The following is a 16007-nucleotide window of genomic DNA, read 5'->3' on the forward strand; positions in this document are numbered from 1 at the left end:
CCTCAGAGTTGCTACCCAGTTTGATAGGACTGTTAAGAAGGCATACAGTGTGTTAGCTTTTATTAGTAGACAGATTGAATTTCAGAACCATGAGGTCATATTGCAGCTGTACAAAACTCTGTTGCAGCCGCACTTGAAGAATTGTGTGTAGTTCTGGTCACCACATTATAGGAAGGATGTGGACACTTTGGAAAGGGTTCAGAGGAGATTTACTAGAACGTTGCCTGGTATGGAGGGAAGGTCTTATGAGGAAAGGCTAAGGAAATTGAGGCTGTTTTCGTTAGAGAGAAGAAGGTTGCCAGGTGACTTAATTGAGACATCTAAGATAATCATAGGGTTAGATAGGGTGGACAGTGAGAACCTTTTTCCTCGGATGGTGATGGCTGGCAGGAGGGGCCATAGCTTTAAATTGAGGGGTAATAGATATAGGACAGATGTCAGAGGTAGTTTCTTTACTCAGAGTAATAGGAGCGTGGAATGCACTGCCTGCAACAGGGCATTTAAATGGTCATTAGATAGGCATATGGACGAGAACGGAATAGTGTAAGTTAGATGGGCTTCACAGTGGATTCACAGGACGGCGCATCACCAAGGGCTGAAGGGCCTGTACTGCGCTCTAATGTTCCATATTTTATGTTCTAAAAAAATCTGAATTATCCACAGACATTTTTAAAACCAAAAGCTTTCCAATTAATGCAGATGAGATTTTGGAAGAGTTTTTCAAGCAATTAAGAACGAATCATTATAATTTCCTGTTGCTTATGCATCAATCACAAGATCAAAACATGGGTGACTTGACAGTCAGTTCATATTGTTTACAGGTTCAATGTGCAAACACTGCAGAGATTTCAAATTGCAACCTTTTAGCAAGAGGTAATTAGATGGCAACACTTGTTTATGAATAAAGTTGATCATTTGAAATAATTTGTTCAGTAGTTGAACTATTTTTGTAAGCATCCTTAATTATTGTCAAGAGAAATGTTCTAATAAAAACACTGAACTATTAAAAACAAACAGTAACAAATGATATTTGTAGATAACAAATATGATCAATATAGTCATGCTTTAAAATAAAACAGAAAATGCTGGAGAAAATTAGCAGGTCTGGCATCATCACTGGAGAGATTTTGTGTGAATGAAGTGCCTGCCAGAAACTGCCTACACACGAAAGATTATCTTGAATGTTTCTAAAAAGCCAATGTTCTTTCAATGTGTTAGTAAAAAGGCACCACTTTAAAAGAAATGTAAAAGCTGTATTGTGGAGGTGCACTTTTGTTAGCATTTTCATTACAACCATAAGAGTTTGCGGTGTTTTCCTCCCCCGGCCCATTCCCACTCCACTGAATCACACTACATTTTTACCTAAACCTTTATGCTCTAATCCATGAAATCATCCTCAAAAATTCTCCAGTACCCAGAGGTACACTCCTTTCATTATTTTTCAAAGCTATTTCAGAATACTTCACCATAGAACATTATCCATCAACCACAATTGGCTGCCCATTATATTACACAGGAGGGTTCAGCAGAATGAAAGGAGTCCTTGACTGACAGAACAATCCATTACCCACTGGAGTTCCAAACAGTTCTTGAGTTACATCATTTCACTCATGCTTGAAGTGCTGTTTTGTCAATAACCGTACTGTTCTCTGTTGGTCCAGACAATATAGTTTTTGTCAGTCTAATGTTTGTCAAACTGTTACTTTGATAGAACCCTGTCATACAGCATAGGTCAAAATCAGGGCCACAGCTTTTCATCTATTTTACATTCATTGCTTACAGTCTTTGTTCAAATTAACGTATTCAGGTCTTGCTCATAAGGAAGGCATCTGGAAATAAGACAACATAATGATTTTTGTAGTGGTTGTTTCTCACTTTGGCTTATATCTTCCTCCAATAATTAGGATTATTGAAAAATTGCAGTCTCGGGTGGCACGGTGGCTCAGTGGTTAGCATTGCTGCCTCACAGCGTCAGGGACCCGGGTTCAATTCCTGCCTTGGCCGACTGTCTGTGTGGAGTTTACAGATTCTCCCCATGTCTGCGTGGGTTTCCTCTGGGTACTCTGGTTTTCTCCCACAGTCCTAAGATGTACAGGTCAGGTGAATTGGCCATGCTAAATTGCCCATATTGTTAGGTACATTAGTCAGGGGTAAATATACAGTGGGGGAATAGGTCTGGGTGGGTTACTCTTTGGAGGGTCAGTGTGGATGTGTTGGGCTGAAGGGCCTGTTTCCACACTGTAGGGAATTTAACCTAATCTAATTGATCTAAGGACATGATTCCAGGGATAAGAAACTTTAGTGATGCAGGTAGAGTAGAGAAATTACAACTCCTTGAAGAAAAGATTGAGTACTGATCTGACAGAAATATTCAAAATCATGAGGGATCTGCACAGAGGAGATAGGGAGACATTGTTTCTACTGGTGGAAGGATTGAGAAGCAGATGGCATTGGTGTAAGGTACTTGGCAAACAGTAGTGGTAACACGGGGAAGAACAATGTCTGTGCAGTGGATGTTTAGAACATGGAATGCACTGCCTGTGAGTGAGATGGAGGCAGGTTCAATCAAAGTACTCAAGAGGAAGTTGGAGTCTTATCTGAAAAATAAGGAAGTGTAGGGCTACTTGAGAAGATGGAAGAAATCCCTATGAAAGGATACACTTGGCAGAGGAGTGCAGTAAAGGTTCACTAGACTGATACAGTGGATGTCAGGACTGTCCGAGGAAACAAAATTGGTCTGACTGGGTCTGTATCAGCAAGAATCCAGAAGGATGAGAGGGGATTTGATTAAAATATATTCAATTCTAAAGGGCTGCACAGACTAGTTGCCAGGAGGATGTTTTCCTTGGCTGGCATGCCTAGGACCAGGATTATAGTCTCAGAATATAGGGTAGGCCATTTAGAACTAAGCTGAGGAAACATTTCTTCACTCAAAGGATAGTGAACCTGTGGAATTTGCCTCCACAGAAGGCTGAAGAAACCAAGTCACTAAACAAATTTGAGATATTGCCTCTAGAGACTTTAAAAGTAACAAGGGTAATGAGAAGAAACCAGAAATGTAGCATTGGGATAGAGAATTATGGATGGCAGGATTGAATAGAGGAGTTGGATCAAATGGCCAAATAGCCTCTAGTTTCTGTTGATATGTCTCTATCAGTAACTTGAGGCAAAGTGTTTCTTCTGAGAGACAGCACAGACATGACAGTGCTGAAAGTATTTTATGAATCGATAGAGACATTCAAGACGATACAATAAATAATTACTATATGTTACAACAACTGAGAAGGTATTCCTAGCAGGAAAGAATGATCAAGCTGGAGTACATTTCAGAGAAGACAGAGGAATAACCTGATGGAGGTATTTAAAATTATGGAGAATCGACGTTTCGGCCATGAGCCCTTCTTCAGGAAGGGCTCATGCCCAAAACGTCGATTCTCCTGCTCCTTGGATGCTGCCTGACCTGCTGCGCTTTTCCAGCAACACATTTTCAGCTCTGATCTCCAGCATCTGCAGTCCTCACTTTCTCCGTATTTAAAATTATGCAAAGATTTGAAAAGACAGACTTAGAAACTTAGATAACACTTTGTGGAGAAGACCAGAACTGGAGCCCATGATATCACATTTCGAATAACAAATCCAGTAAGAATTCAATGTAAACTTCTTTATCACAGAGTAGTTGGAATGTAGAACATGCTGCATTTATTGTAACTAATAGTTACAAGGGGAAGCTATATAAGCACTTGAGAGGGAATTGAGTAGAATGTTATGTTGATGAGTGAAAGAGGATTGGAGGTATATTTGGGCAGAGCCTAAACTGAAGCTGGGCTGAATAACATGTTTTTTGTGCTATAAATATTTTATAAATTTTCAGTACCATTAGGAAATCATTTTCCTCCCAAATGTTGAGCAATTTCCAAAAATCACATTTCTTTATGTTGAAATGCTGTTTAAATAAATTTGTCTAATATTTGACTTCTTGGACACTATTTCAAACCTTAGCAAGACAGCACATTAGAAAATTAAAGTTCCTATTGTGATTAAAGCTCATAATACGTTATTCTTGTCTTTGGAAACCTGGGTTCCAACATGAAACAAAAATTGACTGTTTTAAAAACAAAGCTGAAAAGTAATTATAAACAGTGAATTGAAATTCACTAACCTGCCCAACTCTCCCCCTCCACAAATCCAAATAATCATGTGACTTTGGATAAATGAATAGAGAACCAACTGAGGAGATCATTTTGAGAGTGTTCGCTGACTTGGAGTTTTATAATCCAAAATGAAAAGGGGAGGGATGCAGATGTGGATTCTTCCAGAGAAAAGGCTGATAACAGCAGAGGTGTTGTTAGTTTAGGCGCCTCCAAAACATCCAGGACACAAAAAAGGACTCCTGAGCTGCTGACAAGAAAACTACAATGCAAAAGGCTTTGGAGCTTTCAGGCAGGATAACATCCTCCAAGGCTGCTGAGTCATGAGGTTAATTCATCCATGTTAAGAAGTAAGAAAGGATGAGTTAGCAATATATTCAAAATTCTCAGGAAGAGGCATTGACAGGAAAAATCACGTCAAGCAAATAAATTAATTTGCTGACAAGAAATGTGAGCTCTGCCAATTGAACAAAAGACATGGAGACAGGTAGACAAGGTATTTACTGTGGAGAAAGATATGGAAGCTAGAGAATATGGGGAAATAGCAACACCTTGAAAAATCTCCATATTGTAGAGGAGGAGGTGCCGAACATCTTAAAATGCATAAAGGTCGGTAAATCCCTGATCAGGTGTACCCTAGAACTCCGTGGGAAGCTAGAAAAGTGATTGCTTGGCCTCTTGCTGAGATATGTGTATCCTCAGTAGCCACAGGTGAGGTGCCAGAAGACTGGAGGTTGGTTAACGGGATGCCACTGTTTAAGAAAGGTAGTAAGAAAAGCCAGGGAACTATTGAATGGTGAGCCTGACATCAGTAGTGGGTGCGTTGTTGGAGGGAATCTTGAGGGATAGGATTTGCATGCATTTGGAAAGGCAAGTACTGATTAGGGATAGTCAACATGGCTTTGTGCTTGGGAAATCATAAGACTATAATACATAGGAGCAGAAATTAGGCCATTCAGCCCATCAAGTCTGCTCTGCTATTCAATCATAGCTGATAAGTTTCTCAACTGTATTCTCCCACTTTCTCCTCATAGCCATTGATCCCCTTGATGCCCAAGAACTTATCTATCTTAGTCTTCAATATACTCAATGATCTGGCCTCCACAGCGTTGTGTGGTAATGAATTCCATAGATTCACCACTCTCTGGCTGAAGAAGTTTCTCCTTATTGCCATTCTAAAAGGTCTTCCCTTTACTCGAAAGCTGTGCCCTCAGATCCAAATCTCCCCTAACAATGGAAACATCTTCCCAACATTCACTCTGTCCAGGTCACTCAGTATTCTGAGAGTTTCAATGAGATATCCCCTTATCCTTCTAAACTCCAGCGAGTATAGATACAGAGTCCTCAAACATTAATCTTTTCATTCCTGGGATTATTGTTGTGAACCTCCTCCGAACACACTCCAGAGCCCGTACATCCTTGCTGAGGTATGGGGCGCAAAACTGCACACAATACTCCAATTGTGATCTGACCAGAGTCTTATAGAGCCTCCAAAGTACCTCCCTTCTTTTATATTCAAGTCCTCTCAAAATAAATGCCACTATTGCATTTGTCTTTCTAACTACTGACTCAATCTGCAAATTTACCTTGAGAGAATCCTGGTCTAGAATTCCCAAGTCTCTTTGCACTTCAGAATTCTGAATTATCTCCTCATTTAGAAAATTGTCCATGCTTCTGTTCTTCCTTCCAAAGTGCATGACCTCACACTTTCCCAAATTGTACTCCATCTACCACTTCTTTGCCCACTCTCTGAAGCTGTCCAATTTCTTCTGCAGCCTCTCCACCTCCTCAATACTACCTGTCCCTCTACCTATCTTTGCATCATCTGCAAACCTAGCCAGAAAGCTCTCAGTTCCTTCATCTAGATCATTAATGTATCAAGTGATACGTTGTGGTCCCAACACTGAGTCTGTGGAACATCACTTATTACCGGTTACCACCCTGAGAAGGGCCCTTTTATCTCCACTCTCTGCTTTCTGCCAGACAGCCCAGCTTCTATGCATTCTAGCACCTTGCCTCTAACACCATGGGCCCTTATCTTACTCAGTAGCCTCCTGTGTGGCACCTTTTCATAGACCTTCTTGAAGTCCAGGTAGGTAACATGCATTGGCTCTCCTTGGTCTAATCTGCTTGTTACTTCCTCAAAGAATTCTAACAGATTCGTCAGACATGACCCCTTGATAAAACCATGATAAAACTTTGCCATGTTTTATCATACACATCCAGGTATTCAGAAATCTCATCTTTGCAATGGATTTCGCGAACAGGGTTAGGCTAATCGGTCTATAATTTTCTGTCTTTTGCCGTGCTCACTTTTTAAACAGGGATGCCACACTAGCGATTTTCTAGTCTTCTGGGACCCTCCCTGATTCTAGCAAATCCTGAAAGATCACCACTAATGCTTTCACTTTCTTTTCAGCTATCTCCTTTCAAACTCTGGGGTGTGCTCCACCTGATCCAGGTGATTTATTCACCTTCAGGCCATTCAGTTTTTCTAGCATCTTCTCCTTGGTGATAGCCACCATACTCAGCTATTCACTTCCTGGAATTTTTGAGATATTACTCATGTCTTCCACTGTGAAGACTGATATGAAGTAATTATTCAGTTCCTCAGTCTTTTCCTTGCTTTACACTACTATCTCTCCAGCATCATTTTCCAGTTGACCAATGTCCACTTTTGCCTATCTTTTACTCTTTATACATCTAAAGAAAGACTTGTAGTCTTCCTTTATATTACTGGCTAGGTTACCCTTATATTGAATCTTCTGCCTTTTTTTTTGTTGCCTTCTGTTGGTCTTTGTAAGCCTCCCAATCCTTTGGTTTCCCACTGCCCTTTGCCACATTATATAGAGTCATGGAGATGTACAGCATGGAAACAGACAGTTCGATCCAACCCGTCCATGCTGACCAGATATCCCAACCCAATCTAGTCCCACCTGCCAGCACCCAGCCCATATCCCTCCAAACTCTTCCTATTCATACACCCAACCAAATGCCTCTTAAATATTGCAATTGTACCAGCCTCCACCACCTCCTCTGGCAGCTCTTTCCATACACGTACCACTCTCTGCGTGAAAAAGTTGCCCCTTAGGTCTCTTTTATATCTTCCGTTCTCACCATAAACCTATGCGCTCTAGTTATGGATTCCCCGACCCCAGGGAAAAGACTTTGTCTATTTATCCTATCCATGCCCCTCATCATTTTGTAAACCTCTATGAAGGTCACCCCTCTCAGCCTCCAACGCTCCAGGGAAAATAGCCCCAGCCTGTTCAGCCTCTCCCTATAGCTCAAATCCTCCAACCCTGGTTACATCCTTGTAAATCTTTTCTGAACCCTTTCAAGTTTCACAACATCGTTCTGATAGGAAGGAGACCAGAATTGCATGCAATATTCCAACAGTGGCCTAACCAATGTCCTGTACAGCTGCAATATGACCTCCCAACTCCTATACTCAATACTCTGACCAATAAAGGAAAGCATACCAAATGCCTTGTTCACTATCCTATCTACCTGCGACTCCACTTTCAATGAGCTATGAATATGCTTTCTCTTTTGCATTTATCATGTGTCACTAATTTGATCGAGTGTTTTGAAGAAGTAACGAGGAAGACTCATGAGGGTAGAGCAGTGGACATGATCTATATGGACTTCAGTAAGGCATTTAACAGGGTTCCTCAAGGCAGACTGGTTTGCAAGGTTAGATCTCATGGAATACAGGGAGTAGCAGCTGTTTGGATACAGAACTGGCTGGAAAGTAGGAGACAGAGGATGGTGGTGGTGGAGGGCTGCATTTCAGACTAGAGGCCTTTGATCAGCAGTGTGCCAGAAGGATCGGTGCTGGGTCCATTAATTTTTGTTATTCATAAATTATTTGGATGTGAACATAGGAGGTGTGGTTAGCAAGTTTACAGATGACACCAAAATTGGAGGTGTAGTGGACAGTGAAGAATGTTACCTCAGAGTATAATGCAATTTTGATCAGATGGGTCAATGACTGGCTGATGGAGTTCAATTTAGATACATGTGAGGTGCTGCGTTTTGGAAAGGCAAATCAGAACAGGACTTATATGCTTAATGGTAAGGTCTTGGGGCGTGTTGCTGAACAAAGAGACCTTGGAGTGCAGGTACATAATTCCTTGAAAATAGGGTCCCAGGTAGATAGGATAGTGAAGAAGGCATTTGGTATGCTTGCCGTTATTAGTCACCGTATTGAGTTTCATAGTTGGGAGGTCATGTTGCGGCTGTACAGGACATTGGTTAGGCCACTTTTGGAATACTGAATGCAGTTTTGTTCTCCTTCCTATTGAAAGGATGTTGTGAAACTTGAAAAGGATTAGAAAACATTTGCAAGGATGGTGCCAGGGTTAGAGAGTTTGACTATAGGGAGAGGTTCAATGGCTGTGGCTATTTTCCCTGGACATCGGAGGTTGAGGGGTGACCTTATAGAGGTTTATAAAATCATGAGGGGCATAGATAGACAAGGTCTTTTCCCCAGAGTGGGGGAGTCCAAATGTAGAGGTTTAGGGTGAGAGGGGAAAGATATAAAAGGGACCTAAAGGGCTCATTTTTCATGCAGAGGCGTTGCGTGTCTGGAACAAGTTGCCAGAGGAAGTGGTGGAGGTTGGTACAATTACAGCATTTAAGAGACATCTGGATGCGTACATGAACAGGAAGGATTTAGAGGGAAATGGGCCAAATGCTGGCAAATGGGACAAGATTTATTTGGGATATTCGGTCAGTATGGAAGAGTTGGACTGAAGGCTCTGTTTCCATATTGTACAGCTCTATGACTCTAAGTATTTAGATGTGCACTTGCAATATCAAGGCATACAAAACTATGGGCCAAGTGCTGGAAAATGGGATTAGTTTAAGTGGTACAGACTTGATGGGCAGAAAGGTCTTTTTGTGCTGTGAACCTATAGTGCTCCAAGAATCTATGTGTCTATTTCCAGAATGTAACACAACAATGAGATCAATCCATACGCTGAAAATATTTGAAAAACTTCTGATGCTATGATGTACGGAGCATGATGTAAATGAATCTGGGTATTTCCATACCTCATATGCCCACTGTAACACTCACCATACTCTGAAGTTTCATACTTGAACTTGAACCCAAGGCCTTCATTCCTTCCATCAGAAGTGAAACGTACAAAGAGCTGATTGTCTGATGTGTGCATTGTGGAAGGAGGGTTCTCGCCACAATAGTGTCCATTTCCTCCATGGGTGGTCAAAGGTGGGGAAGACGCATCAGGACCATTCCTTAACTAGTATTGAAAATAACATGAGAAATATTAGAGGATTTAATCAATGGCTTTTTTAAACAAAAGAAGCTGGAACTATTAAATCTTGAACCAGAACCACCAAAATGAATTCCATGAAACACTATTCAAGAAATTGTTCTAAGCTGAGGTTTTGTAAGGCACATCAGTCTGACATTTCTCAGCACCAGCAATGGGCTTTCACTAAGAAGCTCCCATACTGATTATCTTGTGCATTTTTTCTGGGAAAACCTGATCCCAACTGTCAAGGAAATACACAGCATGGCACCACTTGGAGTATTCTGTCAGGAAGGACAAGAGTCAGGAAAATAGAGTACATGTCCCATTTTATGGCACAAGCTGCCAAATTCAGATAAGGTTGAAGATCTGGTCTTTGAGTGCGGGTTAGAGGATGAAAGTGTGAGAAAAATCTTTTTCACACAGGGCATAATTAGGGCCTGGAATGCGCTGACTGGAGGTAGGTTTAACTGAGGCAATCAAGAGTCCATTGGATTATTTTTGTGGAAATAATGAACAGTTTTATATGAAAAAGGTGGGAGATTGGCACTACGTCAAAATGCTCAGAGAGCCAGTGCAGGTACAATGGGTCAAATGGTCTCCTTCTCCGCTGTAAAAATTGTGTCATTCTGTGAGTACATGGATAAATGTGTAAGGGGGGTGAACTAGGCAAGAGGGTGTGTGGTCAAGTCTGTAGGTGGTTAGATGGATGATGTAGGCAGGCAGCTGATTTGGATACGTGTGAAGTGGGTAAAGTTGGCATGGTGGAAGAGCTAGGCAAGATGAAGAATCTGGTGGCTGGGGAGGTAGCTGGGTCTGGTGGAGTATAGATGTGCTACATTGGGGATGTGGTTTAGTATTTGGATAGGCATTCCAGCACAGTTGGGCCTGGATGGCAGTCAGGTCCAATTGGGGCATGCTTGGGTGGGAGATGTCTGAGATCAGAGGCAATGTTAAGGGATTGGAGGGTGATTGGGGTGGGTGATATGGCACAATCCCACTGGTAGTCCACGCACTGGGACTTACGTAGGATCCTGAAATGCATCTTTGTCATAGGTCTGGTATTTGACAAGCCAGGAGCTGAAAGATTTGGATGTTTTATTAGCTCCATTTCTTTCTCAGTTCTGGCTTCACATGTTCTCCCTTTTTTATCCACGGTGACAGCCAGTTTTCAATAAATCTCAAGCAAATTATTAAATGGCTTCATGCTTCACAGAACAAATCAAAGTTGACTATTCAATCACAATTCTTTTCAGGTGATGGAATATTGCTGACTGATTTTAATGGTTTTTATTTGATGTGTATCTTCCTACAACTCATAATTTATAAATTATTTTATATTTGCACAATGTTAGATTAAGATTCTCACCATATGTCTCATGATAATCTGTCAAGATAATTAAAGGGATTCACAATAGTCATGAAGATTTTTTGTTTCCATGTGGGGTGAGGTTGCATAGAAATTCTTCACCTTTGAATATTTTGTTCAGCTGAACATTGTTCATGAGAAAGCTTTGATAATGCGTGCTGGTACTTTCTTTGGATACAAGGGGGCTAGCTGCAAAACAATGAGCACTAGCTGGCTGGAATCTGCCAACTCAGCTGCCCATGCTGCTCAAATGTATGTTTGCTTCCAAGTCACACTCTGTCCTGGTTTGGATCTATCTTACCATTCCTTCACTGTCAAGAGTTCAAATCTCGGAACTCCCTTTCCAACGGCTCTGTGGGAATCTCTACATCAGTTTGAGAAGGCAACTCATCACCAACGTTTCAAGGACAATTAAGAACAGACACAATGACACATACCTTGAACTAATTAATACAAAATCACTACTCACAGGGAAAACTTACTAAGCACTGGCTGCAATGAAGAAACAGGAAGTTTAATACTATACCAGTCATAAATAAAATGAGATTACATGACAGCTATCCTCAAAGTTTCCCCAACAACTTGTATTTATATAATGCTGTTAATGTAATAAAACATCCAAAGGCGCTGCACTAAAATGTTATGAAGCAAGATCTGAGCCACATTAAAATCCCAAATTTTCTCAAAGTTTGGAAAAAGGGATACATTACAAGGCGTTTCCTAAAAGAGGGAAGCCAAGAGAATACATCCAGAGGTTTATAAAATCATGAGGGGCATGGATAGGGTAAATGTTTCCCTGGGGTGGGGGAGTCCGAAACTAGAAGGCTTAAGGTAAGAGGAGAAAAACTTAATAGGGACCTAAGCGGCAACCTGTTCATGCAAAGGGTGGTGCATGTATGGAATAAACTGCCAGAGGAAATGGTGGAGGATGATACAAAAGGCATCTGGGTGGGAATATGAATAGGGAGAGTTTAGAGGGATATGGGTCAAATGCAGGCAAATGGGACTAGATTAATTTAGGATATCTGATCAGAACAAGTTGGACCAAAGGGTCTGAGATGTTACTTAGATTAGATTACTTACAGTGTGAAAACAGGACCTTCGGCCCAACAAGTCCACACCGACGCGCCAAAGCGCAACCCACCCATTCTCCTACATTTACCCCTTTACCTAACACTACGGGCAATTTAGCATGGCCAATTCACCTGACCTGCACATCTTTGGACTGGGAGGAAACCCACGCAGACACGGGGAGAATGTGCCAACTCCACACAGTCAGCCGCCTGAGTCGGGAAATGAACCCGGGTCTCTGGCGCTGTGAGGTAGCAGTGCTAACCACTGTGCCGTAGTAGTAGGGAGAGTGGGAGAGTGTTCTGGACATTAGGGCTTTGACACTTCAGTGCAGCCACCAATGATAAAAACCATTTCACTTGAAAGGGCAGAATTAGATTACCACAACTATCTTGGAGAACTGTGGGACTTGAGGAGATGACAGAATTAGGGAGGGAGAATGCTGTGGAAGGATTGAAAAACAAAGATCGGTACAATATTTTATTCTGGATGTCCTGGTACATGAGCCAATAAACGTTTGCAAATGATAAAGCGGGCAAATGGAATATTGTCATTTATTGCAAAGAGAATGGAAGTAGTGATGTTTTGGTCCAGTCTACAGAGTGTTAGTGAGACCACGTCTATGGCACTCTGTGTCCTTTCTTCGATAAGGAAATCAAAACTGCACAAAGATGTTAGAAGCAGTTTACAGAAGGTTGTCTCACCTGATACCTGGGATATTGGGAAGAATTGGGAAGAAGGAAGGTTGTCCAGGCTGGGCCTGTATACATGAGAGTTATTGAAGAATGAAAGGTGATCTCATTGAAACATAAAAGACTCTGAGGACTTGATATAGTGGCTGCTGAAAGGATGTCTCCTCTCATGGGAGAGACTATGACTAGGCAACAAAGGTTAAAAATGAAGGATCTCCCATTTAAGAAAGAGATGAAACGTTTTTTTTATGAGAGTCATGAGCCTTTGGAAATCTGTTTCCCAGACAATGGGGCCTTGAATAACCTTAAGACAAAAGTAGATAGATTCCTGGCTAACCAAGGGGTCAAAGTTTATAGGGGATAAGCAAGAATTTGGATTTGACAAAATATTTGAACAAAATATTATTGAATGGCAGAGCAGGTTCAAAGCAGCAAGTGGCCTTATCTTGCTTCTAAATCATATCTTCCCGTTGTACAATTGCATGGTTGTTTGATCAGGAGTCAATATCGTTTGGTGAGTGCAGGGGTTGATGATGTTGATTTTGGATAGCTTCAAACGTATACAGGATGTAACATGAGGAACCATCTGGGAAGACATTAGAATAGTCAAGGCTAGAGGTAACCAAGGCATAGTTATGGGTTTGACAGCAGATAAGCTGAGGCAAGGACACAGTCTGATGATGTTACAGAGATAAGGCAGTCATAGGTGAGACATGGATATACAGATAAAGTTCATGTTAGGGTCAAATATTATATCAAACTGTGAGCCAAATAACTTGAGATGGTTAACATGGATAGAGATGGAGTTCTTAGCTTTGGAATGGAATTTGGAGTGGGGTCTAAAGACAATTGGATTGATCTTCTGCATAATTAATGGAAGAATATGTCCATTATCAGATGTGATAGAACCATAGAACCCCTACTGTGTGGAAACAGGCCATTTGACTCAACAGTCCATACTGACCTTCCAAAGAGTAATCTACACAGACCCATTCCCCTACATTTACCCCTGACTAATACACCTAACTTACACATCCCTGAACATTATGGGCAATTTAGCATGGCCAATACACCTAACCTGCACATCTTTGGACTGGGTGGAAACCAGAGTACCCACAGGAAGCCCACACATACACGGGGAAAATGTGCAAACTCTACACAGATGGTCGCCCGAGGCTGGAATAGAACCTGGGTCACTGGTGCTGTGAGATAGCAATGCTAACCAATTTGCCAGCCCTGACATGTAATATCAGACAAACAATTTGATAATTTAGCAGTAAGAAACTTGGGTGTGAGATGAGCTTTGTTTTTAGGTTATGTTATGAATAGACAACATGTGGATGAGAAGTAGGGGTGAGCCTATGATAGATCCATCTTGTATACCAATGGCAATGATGCTCAAGTGGGAAAAGAAGGCATCACAATGGACAGACTGCCTACAATGAGACGAGAATTAACAAGGTATGTGGAGACCCACCAGCTGGGTGGCAGGAAAGAAGTCATAGAATCATAGCGATGTACAGCATGGAAACAGACCCTTCTGTCCAACCTGTCCATGCCGACCAGATATCCCAACCCAATCTAGTCCACATGCCAGCACCCAGCACATAACTCTCTAAACCCTTCTTTTTCATATACCCATCCAAATGCCTTTTAAATGTTGCAATTGTACCAGCTCCACCACTTCCTCTGGCAGCTCATTCCATATACATACCACCCTGTGTGTGAAAAGGTTGACCCTTAGATCTCTTTTATATCTTTCCCCTAAACCTATGCCCTCTAGTCCTGGAGTCCCCAACCCCAGGGAAAAGACTTTATCTATTTATCCTATCCATGCCCCTCATAATTTTGTAAACCTCTATAAGGTCACCCCTCAGCCTCCAATGCTCCAGGGAAAACAGCCCCAGCCTGTTCAGCCTTTCCCTATTGCTCGAATCCTCCAACCCTGGCAATATCCTTGATAGAACCTATTCCATCAATCATCTCAGATGTTGTAGTCCTGCCAAGAATCATGAGGAGAAGCAACAAATTTCCTTTGTCTCAGACATGTAGGATGTGACTTCAGTAAGAGCTATTTGGGTACTGCAGCAGGATAGACTGATACCATTCTGGTAGTATTCCAAAATAGGGTTCTGGGAATGATCAACATAGATTTGGGTGGCAAAAACATGTTCAGGGACTTTAGAGAGAAAGATGAGTTCGGAGGTGGTACAGACAGAATAGCAAAATTATGACCTAAATCCAATGATCAGTGTGAAAGGGAGATAGAAGAAATTGTTGGTCTTTTATTGATAATTCATCAAAATATCAGTGACTCACCACATGGTCCCACCTTCTTGCAAAAGGCCAGGAAAGATGCATTTCCTGCATTTGAATGAGCTCTGAATGGGTCAGGGCAAAAAGATCATGTTGCAAAGTATAGAGTTTCAGCTTTTGGAACAATTGGCAAATCACTACAGAGTTCTTCCAGCCTCCTGCCTGCTCTTGTTACCCAAGCATTCATTCAGCTAGTACAGTTAAACTTCTAAAACTTCCTTAAGATATCGATAATGGAGGATTAAGGGATCATAACGCAATTGAATGTCAAGGGAAGTTAGATATACTCTCTCTTATTGGAGATGATCATTGCCTGGCACTTGATGTGGTCTAAATGTTACTTAAAACTTAACATCTCATGTACCTACATTATAACAGTAAAAGGTAAATCACTGACTGGTAAGTGCTTTGGGATAACAAAAGACACAAAAAGCACTGTACAGATGCAAATTAATTTTTCTTAAATGTAAGATTGAAAGTTTAAACTTCACAAAACTTAGACTTCAGTAATGTGAAAAAATTGTATACCTCTAAGTAGTCTCCAGTTGTACAGTTTGGGTCAGAACTTTGAACTTGGAAGGTCCAATTGAAGTGGATAGAAATTATGGAACCACTGGTGACAGCAATAAGCCAAGTGCAACTGAGATTTGGTGTATATTTGTGGGGATAGTTGGGTGAAAGAATAACACCGTGGTCAGCATTGAGCCGCCCACCACAAGCTGAAAGGAAGGAAATATATCAATGACTAATAAAATAACGCAAGTACATTCATATACAAAGTATTTTAAAATCTAAAACTTTTCTTTGGGGACAAATCTTTGCTAAGTAACAGTCTTTGCCACATATTGCATAGCATTCAAATCCACACCAAACGTTCACATTAAACAGAAGAAAAACCCCTCGCACATTAGTGTTCAGACCATTGACATAGGAACCAACAATAATTGGCGTCGAGCCAAAATAAACAATTAACTGAAAATTGTGGGGTTGGCACTTGCGGCAGGAAGGTTTACTTGGTGGTACTCCTTTGTTAACAATTTTCACGCAAGAATTAATCCAATTATTTTGAACAAATTAATTCCTTCGTAAAGTTGAGCACAGAAAAATGAAACATAAACTTGTGAAGCATTCA

The 16007-nt window shown here is 41.2% G+C and overlaps 1 protein-coding gene across 1 annotated transcript in view; it reads right to left on the reverse strand.

Moving 5' to 3' along the window:
• Positions 1 to 16007, reverse strand: part of cubn (cubilin (intrinsic factor-cobalamin receptor)) — a 301424-nt gene that overhangs the window by 100985 nt on the left and 184432 nt on the right. Inside the window, exons 38-39 of the mRNA XM_060825705.1 lie at positions 15404 to 15594; positions 9232 to 9415 (exon numbers count right to left, since the gene is read on the reverse strand). Coding sequence (XP_060681688.1) covers positions 9232 to 9415; positions 15404 to 15594 — 375 coding nt within the window. The remainder of the gene's footprint in view (positions 1 to 9231; positions 9416 to 15403; positions 15595 to 16007) is intronic.

This window comes from Hemiscyllium ocellatum, chromosome 5 (assembly GCF_020745735.1).
Source record: "Hemiscyllium ocellatum isolate sHemOce1 chromosome 5, sHemOce1.pat.X.cur, whole genome shotgun sequence".
Lineage (NCBI taxonomy): Eukaryota > Metazoa > Chordata > Chondrichthyes > Orectolobiformes > Hemiscylliidae > Hemiscyllium > Hemiscyllium ocellatum.